At 60.5% G+C, this 9309-nt stretch overlaps 1 protein-coding gene across 6 annotated transcripts; it reads right to left on the bottom strand.

Moving 5' to 3' along the window:
* Positions 1–11: 11 nt before the first annotated feature.
* NCAPH2 (non-SMC condensin II complex subunit H2) lies at positions 12–9251 on the bottom strand. Of its 6 annotated transcripts, none has more exons than XM_037845466.1 (20): positions 9002–9250; positions 5202–5303; positions 4454–4509; positions 4288–4372; positions 3987–4055; positions 3772–3851; positions 3564–3697; positions 3216–3284; positions 2664–2776; positions 2122–2193; positions 1840–1906; positions 1576–1683; positions 1461–1505; positions 1293–1363; positions 1128–1221; positions 982–1050; positions 838–893; positions 647–748; positions 344–493; positions 12–272 (listed from the first exon to the last, which is right to left on the bottom strand). In XM_037845466.1, the coding sequence occupies exons 1-20, from the start codon at positions 9107–9109 to the stop codon at positions 132–134; spliced, it is 1791 nt and encodes a 596-aa protein (XP_037701394.1). In that variant the 5' UTR covers positions 9110–9250; the 3' UTR covers positions 12–131. The 6 variants fall into 6 exon arrangements, 4 of the variants coding, with proteins under 4 accessions (XP_037701394.1, XP_037701395.1, XP_037701396.1 ...); XR_005218281.1 differs by having other exon boundaries at positions 130–272; positions 344–464; positions 9002–9251; XM_037845467.1 differs by lacking the exon at positions 838–893 and having other exon boundaries at positions 38–272; positions 344–464; positions 9002–9251.
* Positions 9252–9309: the final 58 nt, after the last annotated feature.

Consider the following 9309-nt stretch of genomic DNA (forward strand, 5'->3'; position numbering starts at 1 on the left):
GGCCAGGCATCTTGGAGTGGGTGGGATGGCAGGGGCCACTTTATTGGGCTGGGAGGAACAGGTGCATGCGTTGCAGCAAGCCTGGGGGAAGGGGCTCCCAGGCCCCAACCCGAGTCTTGGCTGCCACCTGGTCAGCGCTGGGCCATGGAGGGAGCGCTGTAGGTCTGGAAGCGTGCGTGGGCTCGCTGGTGCGTGAGCAGTCTCAGGGACATGGTGTCCACAGCCACCTCCAGCCCCGGCTGCTGGGCAATCTCCACCGTGTAGTCGTTGGCCTGAGTGGGGGAGGGTGGTCAGTCGGTGCCCTGGGACCCCCCACCCCCACCCCTACACGTGGGCCACTCACCAGCTGCAGGGAGGCCAGCATGGAGCGGCACACCTCGAAGGGAGGCTGGCCAGCCACCAGCTTGGCGAAGGGACACCACTCATTAAGTTGGCTGAACCGAGAGACCACCTGGTCCCCGTAGCTGTGGATGTCAAAGGGCACATGCTGCTCCTGTGCCAGGGAGGGCAGGGTCAGACTGGCCACTGGGAGCAGGGCCTGAGGACACCCAGCCCAGCCCTGGCAGGAGGCCCGAGGCTCAAGCCCTTAACAGGAGCTGCGAGCCAGGCAGGGCGTCTGCCTTGGGGACGGAGCCGGGAGCCTCACCTGCTCCTGGAGCAGCGGCTGGATGGTGTCCTCCCAGTCTCGGATGCGCTGACTCAGCTCCGTCTCCTGGACGAACTTCTGGGAGGTGGCTATGAAGAGCTCCTAGGGGCAGGGGCAACAGAGGTGGCTTCTGTGCAGAAACCCAGGGCACCCTCACCCCACGTCCCTGCCTTCCCTGCCTAAGGACTGACCACATTCCTTCGAACCAGTTCCTCGTAGCTCAAGGATGTTGGCCCAGCTTCTGCATCTGGGAAAGGGGCTACTGTGAGCTGCTGCAGCTGTGACACACTGACACCACCCCCCTTCTCCACCCTGCTGCTCACCCCCAGGCCTACCCAGGCCAGCTGCTTCTGGCGGTGTTGCCTCCTCAGGCTCCAAGTATCCCTCAGGATCCAGAAAATCATCTGCAGAGAGAAGGGCAAGGCCATGTCAGCAGTCAGCAGTGCCGAGCTCCCACCTGGCCCAACAAGCAGGTGCGCACCTGCAGCCCCGAGGTGCTCCAGGGAATCCTCCAGGTGCTCCTCCCCTGCAGGCCACAGCCCCTCCTCAGCCCTCGGCAGCCACCGCTCCGCCACCTGTACAGCGAGAACATCAGTGAGGGACCCCTCCCCTAGGGGCCCCCAGCCCAGACCTGAGCAGTACTCGCCTCCCTCCTCTGCAGCTTCCGGAGCGTCTCCAGCTGCTCCCTCACATGCTTCCAGTACAGGACCTCCATGTCTGTGGACAGAAGCCTCGGGAGGGGGTGCCTGCTGACGCCAGCCCACCCCAAGCCCCCAAGGCGGGGCAGTCCGGGCCCGCTGGACCCCAGTCTCACCTGCGAAGGATGGGCCCTTCCGCCGTGGCTTCCTGCCGTCAGCATCTGCAGGGCAGCATGGTCAGCGGGAGCCCGGCCGTGGCCCCGCCCCCGGGGTGCCGGCCGACCCACTCACAGGCAGCGAGGCACCACTGGCGGAAGTCCTGCAGCCTGGCGGCCCCCTTCCTCTTGCGCTTCTGCCCCGGGGCCTCCTCCACACAGGGGGGCACGGAGTAGGGCCGGCCTGGGGTGGCAGGGACTCAGTCCTGAGCCTGACCACAGGGCCCAGGCCACGCGGGGCCTCGCTCATGCCCCGCCTCCCCCCAGGAACCAGCCCCAACCACTTCACGCCCCAGCAAACCCAGCCAGGTGCGCCCAAGTGGAGGGCGTCCCCCGTCACCTTTCTTGAAGGGCTTGGAGTCCAGGGAGTCGAAGGGGTCCAGGCTCTGCCATGGGTCCGGAGCCTCCTGAGCACAGGGAGAGGCCGCAGGTTGGTGCCCTGCCCCCCAGCAAAGCCCAGGGCAGGGCACGCAGGCATGGACAGGTGTCGTCCCTGCCACGGGGCAATGCAAGGAGGCACACAGAGCTGCAAAACAGGGCCCTTCCTTGCAAAGAAAAGAAGAGCAGGTACAAACGATAAGGTGCTCGAGACAGTGACGGGGGCGGGGGGCCTGCCCCTCACCTTTGGCTGGGGCGCAGGCTCAGGGACTCCCTCTCGCTCTCGCAGCATGTACCTCCGGGGCTGGGCAGCACTCTGCAAGAACCCTGCAAGAATTCCCCTCCTGCCCCTGCTCCCCCTGAGGCCCAGTCCCCCAGGCCCTCTGGGAACCCCCGCTGTGCTCTCCCCGCTGGAGCTGTCAGCCCTGGGGTGGAAGGAGGCAGCAAAGGCCTCCAGGCCCAACCCCTCTGGCCGACCCGCCAAGCTGCCATCCCACGTGGCCACAAGCTCCATGGTGCCTGGACCCCTGACGTGGCAGATGTTGTGGCTCAAAAAGGGCACAGCAGGTGGAGTCAGCAGCCAGAGACCAGAGTGTAGGGCTGGCAGGGACACCATGCCTGGGAGCTGGGAGAAGGAGTGGGGAGGCCGACCTGCCTGGGAGCAGAGGCTCTGTGACTCGTCTTCCAGGTGTGGGGTTGCCTGCCCATAGCCGCTGCAGCAGCACCCCCACCCCCACCATCCCAAGCCAGCCCTGCTCGGCCCTGCAGGCCTCCACGTGGGCCCACCTGCTGTGTACTCCCGGGCTCCTTGGGCTCCAGAGGGGACGTGGGGGCTGTGGCCCCAGGGGGCTCAGCTGCCTCTGCTGCCTCCTCGTCCTCGTCTCCAAGCGCCAGGTCTTCTGCAGAGGGCACCGTGGGCAACAAGACACCAGTCAGTCCGCGGAACCCGGAGGCCGGACACCAAGCCTGGGCTGCTCCCTCTTCTCAGGCTCGCTGATTAGAACAGACTGCAGGAGGGGGTCTCACAAACTCTCCTCTGCGTGTTTCACTTGGTTCAGTTTATTTCTTAGCAAGTGTTCCTCTAAGAACACCATCTGTGCCTGCCCCTGAGGGCTGGAGGCTAGACCCAAAGCCACGGAGGACCACCGAGACCGAGCAGCTTGGGCCAACTGCCTGCTGCCCATCGCAAGGACGAGTGGGATGAAGCCTGTGGCCACAGCCACCCCTCACACCACTGCAGGCTGCAGGGAGTGAGCAGGTGGGGTGAGGCGCTGCTCCTGGGGGAGCTTAGAGCAGCCCCCTTCAGTTCCCTCCCCTGGCCCATCAGGATGCTCTCACCTGGCTCCTGGGGGGCGCTGAGCACAGGGGCAGAGACCTCCATCGGCTGCTCCTCAGCCCTCCCGGCGTCTGCAGACAGGCAGAGGCTTGCCAAGGCCCAGCCCGGCCCCCACCCACCAAGGCCCTGTGGTGTCTGACTGGGACGGGAGAGCAAGGCCCTAGCCCTGGGGCCAGCTCTGACTGCGTCAATCTACGACCCAGGTAAAAGGACACTGAGCAGCAGAGCAGAGACCAGGCCGGAAGGGAGAGGCTCCAGTACCTGTGCCCAGGGGGGAGTGGGCACCCATGCCCAGAACACTGACAGCCCTGCTTGCTCTCCCTCCCCAGCAGGTGCATCCTGGCCCTCACCCTTCTGGCTCCATGGCAGCAGGGCCTCCGTGGGGGATGGGCCTGTGGGCTCCAGCATGAAGGCCCCCTGGGGGTGGGGGGTGCACGTGTTCATCCTGAAGTCCTTCCGGCTGGCCAGGACCTCCCCCTGCCGGCTGTGCTGGCAAAACATGCTGCTGAGGGACCCTTCCCCAGGAGTGCCCCCCCCACCACCACCACAGGCCTGTACCTGTAGAGGGGGCTGCTGCTCTTCTCTGACTCGTCAGGGGCCACCAGGGCCATGGGCATGAGGGGGGCGATCAGCACCTCCTGCAGGGACCCGGGCCTGGGTGAGCCGGGCGTCCTCAGGCCCCCGCGGGGCCCTCCCGGGCCGCAGCCCCACCCACCCTGCCGGCCACCCACAGCCAAGAACTCCCGACCCCTGTGGGAAGGGCGGTTGCTCACGCTGGGTGCCTGGTCGTTCTTCAGGTCCACATTAGCCCGGGAGTCAGGGAAGTCTTCCAGCGACAGGAACTGCAGGGACACGTCAAGCTCAGAGCGCCCAGGGCTGCGGGCCAAGAGCTCGCCCAGACGGGGGCGGGGACAGCTGCCGGGGCGGGGCCGAGCAAGGGGGCGGGGACAGCCGCAGGGGCGGGGCCGAGCGAGGGGGCGGGGACAGCCGCAGGCGCGGGGCAAGGGCAGTGGCAGGGCGGGGCTGGGGACGGGAATGGGTCTGGGGCAGAGACTCGTGCCTGTACACCCTCACCTCGTCCCCCGGCTCCTGGGGGATCCCGGAGCTGGGGTCCCCTTGGGCCCCGTCTTCCTGCACCGAGGAGAGCTGCTTGGCCCGCCTGAGAGAGGGGGTCAGTGTGAGGGCTGGAGGAGGGGCCTCTGCCCAGAGGCCGCACACTGGCACAGGCCCCAGCACTCACCTCTTGCCCGAGATGAAGTCCAGAGCCTGGTAGACCAGCGAGTACAGGTACTCCACCTGCCGACCAGAAGCCTGAGGTGAGGACGGCCAGAGCCCCTGGGGCCCGCGGAATGAGATGCCGTCATCTCCAAAAGCTCCAGCACCAGTCCTGCCCCTGCTGCCCCTAGAAACACACCTCAGGGGACTGCATCAGCTCACGTTGCTCGCGGAGCCTCACAGCCTCAGGCCCCTGTATCTCCTCCTGCCCCCCAGCATCCTGGGGTTTGTTCCGGCCACTCCTTGGCCCCCACTCTCCTGCCTGGCACCTTCCGTCTCGGCCTATCGCTACCATACCTTCGCTGCCCCCTGAGGTTCTCTCTCCCCATCGCTCCGGCCACAGCTGGGGCTCCTGTAACAATGTCTTTCCTCCCATCGATTCTGATCTGAAACCTCCGCTGGAACACGACGTCCCACCAAGTCAGGGGTGGGAGTCTTTGAGATGCCAATGATCAAACCCCCACCAGTGAGTGGTGGGCCCAGGCAGGTGCAGAAGGCACCTCCATGCCACCCCTAAGCAGCACTAGGGTGCCAACTTCACCCGACACGGCTGCCAAACAGCACACACCACCCTCTCCTCTAGGCTGCTCAACACCATTCTGAACCCAAGCTTGTTCTTTGGCACTAAAAGGTGGTGAGTAATCGGCGGTAGGGAGCGCTGAGAGGTGCTGGAGAGGTCAAGCGCAGGGGAGAGCAGGCCGTGGGTCCCACACCTTCTTACTGTACACACAGGCAGACCCCTGGATCAGCAGCGCAGCTGCAGTGAAGTTCATGGTGGTTTTGCCTTCATCAAAAGAAATGCAGATCTGGTCCAGCTGCAAGACACAGCAGGGGCAGTGACTCATCCCTCCTGCAGCCGCTGGGCACAAACCCCCAGCCAGCAGCACCCCCTCCCTGAACTGCCGATGCAGTGCTCGTTGGCAGCCCCCCGCTCTGTTGCTGGTGGCTCTGCCTCTCCTTTGGGCTTTTTTCGGGGGAGGGGGCAGGTCTAAGTGGATTTCCCCCACTTCCGTGGTCTCTGGGACCCAGTGTGGTGGACGAGGGAGGTCGAGAGCCACGCCTGGGACAGCGTTCCGTGCCAGGCTCACCCAGGAGCTGTGCGCTGACTTCCAGGGGGAAGGGAAGGCCCAGAGGTGACACAAAGACCAGTGAGTTGCTCCCGGCCGCATCCTGGGCTCTGCCCTCAGCCCCTCACGATACCCTCACCGTGCAAGCTCCCCCACCCCAGATCTGCAATGCCCACTTTTGCCGCTGGACAGTTCTCCCCACGAAGCACAAGGCCCTCTTCACAGCCACTCACCAGGTTTCCCGAACCAGACATCAAACCTCCCCCAGATGTTTCATCTCCTTCCTTAACCCATTATCTCGTCTACAAAACTGGTTCCCTCTCCCGCATTTCTCTCAGCAAATGGCAACTTCGATGGCCACCCTACATGTTTTTCCAGGCGTTTTTCCCTTGCTTTGCCCTCTGCCTGGAATGCCCTCCACTAAGCCGCCCCCTGGGCCCTGCTGAGGACTTGGCCCCAGTGGAACCCCCCAGTCTCTGGGCAACAGCTTGCTCAGACAGCTCCTGGGCCTCCTGAGTTAGGGTTGGTATCATTGGGCCTGTGCGCATGTCTCCCTGTGTTCAGTGCCTGGCACTGGGTCAACAAATATTCAATGAACAAATGAAGTGCAACATCAGAGCTGAACCTGAAAAAAACAGACAGAAGCTCATCAAGTAGCTGAAAGCAAGTGGCCCCTCACGCAGAGGCAGTTAGCTGAGAAAGGGCACAACTGTTAGGAGTGTCATTCAAACCTGGCCGAAGCGTGGGTGTAGGGGGGTGAGGCCAGCTGCTGGGCGCCACAGCTGCAAAGGTGAGCCCCCAGGAGGAAGTGGCCAAAGGGATGCAAGCAGCCTCTCGGCCAGCAGGAAGGAGGAGGCTCAGAGGTCTCAGAAGGACTGGCCCCTCCCACTCTCACATCCCTCGGGTCCCTCCGGCACACCCCAAGTCCGACTGCTCTGGGCATGGAACCTGCCAGCTTTGCTCCAGGCCTCTCTTGCCAACCCCACTCACCTGGGTACACACACACCCCACCTCCACCCCCCGCTCCCTGCCTGCAGCCCCCCAGCCTTCTGGCCACATCATGACCCCAGCACTGGTCCCCTCTGCCCAGCACACTCTTCAGCTCCCTAGAACAAGGTGATTCCTACTCAGCTCAAACAAAGCAAGGCCCAGCCAAACTCTTCAGAGCACCCTCAGCTTTTCTTTCAAAACTCTCAGTTTATGGTCACAGACAGACGCTGTGTAATTTCAGGAACTGGAGTCTGTCTGTCACCTACTAGTGGTGACACTGGATGCACTGGTTAACACCGTGTGCTTCATCTTCCTCACCTATGAAAAGGGGAGCCTGTCAGGACTGAAAGAGTCCTCTCATTTAAAGCATGCAGCTCAAGGAAGCACTGAATACAAGACATTTGTTACATCACCACATGCTTCCTTCTCCAAGCCCCAGCAGAGCAGGGACTGTTGTGTGTCTCACTCACCATTATTTTCTGAGGGTTTAACGTAGTTCTCTTGTGCATAGTAGGTACCAGACAACTCCGAATAAGTAAGTGGATGTATAGTGGAAATAAGATATGTTAGAAAAAAGAACATTCTGACAGCTGCGTGGAAGATGAAAGGCAAGAGACAAAATTAGGGGCAGGGAAATTGGGACTTGAGAGTGGAGGCACAGAGAGGGTTTGAAAGTGCAACAGAGGAAGCAGGAGGGGAGCTGGCCAAGTGCAGGAAGTGGATTCACCAGGTATCACCAGGGACCCTGCTCAGTGTGGACCCAGAACCCACAGTCCCCTACACCATGCGCAGGTCCTGCATCTTAGCAGCAGAGCACCTGTCAAAGCAGAGAAGACAGAGCATCAACGGAACGTTCATTCCACAAATGCTACATGCCAAGGCAGAGGGGAGATGGCATAGACCTGGTCTCTATTTGCATAGAGTTTACATTCTAGGATGCAAACAGACCATAGACATGCAAATAAGTTAGAGGAGATTGTGACAAATATTCTAAAATACACAAGGTACAGAGAGAACTACTTTATATAAGGTGGCCAGCTGACATGTAAGCTGAGACCTAAAAAGATGAAAAGGAATTAGTCATAAAAAGAACTGGGGGAGAACATTCCTCAGTGGGAAGAGAAAGTATAGATCCTCAGGCAAGTAAGAGCTTGGGGTTTTGCAGGTCAACTGTGGGAAGAAAAAGGTGGAAAATGACCCAAAATGAAGTTAAAAAGGTGAGCAGGGCCAAATCTAGAGGGCCCTGGAGGCCATTGAGGCCTGGACTTTACTATGAATGCAACGGAAAGCCACGGATGTAATATGGCCTGATTTTAAGTTTTATCGTCATACTTGGTGCTGGGTAGAGCAGGAATTGGAGCCACAAACAGCGGTCTAGCCCAGGTAGAAACCTTTTCCATGAATCAGAGATGACGGCGGTCTGGAGCAGCAAAAAGACAAAGCAAAGGAATTCTAGCAATGCTCTGGAGGTATAACTGACAGAAGATGTGGGTGAACGGGGTGTGCCCGAGGCTTCACTGAATGGCTCATAGTTTCCACTGTTAGTAGTTGGTTGAATGATAGTTCCATTTACTGAGACCAAGAAGGTAGTTTGAGCCGAAAAATGAAGGGTTCCACTTTAAATACCTTAAATCTGAAATGCTTATGTGACATCCAAGATGAGTGTCAAGTGGATAGTCAGATGCACAAAACAGACTGAGAAAAGATCTGGGTGGATATATAAATCTGGGAGTTGCTTCATATGTGGGTTACCTAAAACCATGGAAATGAGATTGTTTAGGTGGGGAAGTGTGGCAGATGGCCCAGGCCCCTGCCCGGAGAAGCTCGACCCTTAAGAAATCAGATAGGAGAGGAAAAGTAGGCACTGAGGTGGGAAAAAAAGAAGGCTGTTATCAGGAACCCAAGAAAAGACATTGTTTCAAAAAAAAGGGAGTGGTCAACTCCAACAAATGCAGCCGGTTGAAGAAGAAGACACTTTGTGTCTCTTGGGTTTGGTAGGATGGAGATCATGGCTGACCAGGTCAGGATGACTGACGGGTGCAGCCGACAGCTCAACAGAGGTCCAGCCTGGATGCCAAGTAAGGACATTAAATGCTGACAGGATGGAACATGGCAGTGGCTTGAAAGTGGATTGAAAACCCACCAAAAAAAACCCTTTACGCCATGATCCAGATCTCTCACGCACACAAATATACTCATAATAACAAACGGGAAAGTGAACCCTAAGATTTCTTAGTGTATTCTATTTAATTAAAGAAAAATGCTGGTCACAATCCACTAGTAGATGTATTTCATGGCTCACCGACGAGTAGCGACCCGCAAGGACGGCTCCGGGCTAATTTAACCAGGAGAGAATTCGGGAGGCCGGGATGGAGCTAGGGGAAGGAGCCCCGCTCCGGCGCCCGCGGCCCCCGGCCCCGCCCGCCCGGCCCGCTCCGCTGCCCCGCGGACCTCACCTCCTCCAGATACTCGCCCAGCTGGGCCGCCACGTCCACCTCCCAGTTCTTGGTGAGGTCGCGGATGGGCTGCAGGAGGTGGGAGAAGCGCGCCTCCACGTCCTCCATGTCCGGAGGCGCCGGGCGCGCGGCAGGGGCGGCCCGGGGACCGCAGGGCCGGCTTCCGACGAGGGCCGGTGTCCTCAGCCCGCCACTGGTTCTGGCGCCATTTTGCTGTTCCCGCCCAAACAAGTACGCAGCGTGCGGCGCCGCGCGCACCTCGATGACGTAAGAGCCGAGCCGCCAAGGCGCGACCCCGACGCCGCCGG

The sequence above is a fragment of the Choloepus didactylus genome, chromosome 8 (assembly GCF_015220235.1).
Source record: "Choloepus didactylus isolate mChoDid1 chromosome 8, mChoDid1.pri, whole genome shotgun sequence".
NCBI lineage: Eukaryota > Metazoa > Chordata > Mammalia > Pilosa > Megalonychidae > Choloepus > Choloepus didactylus.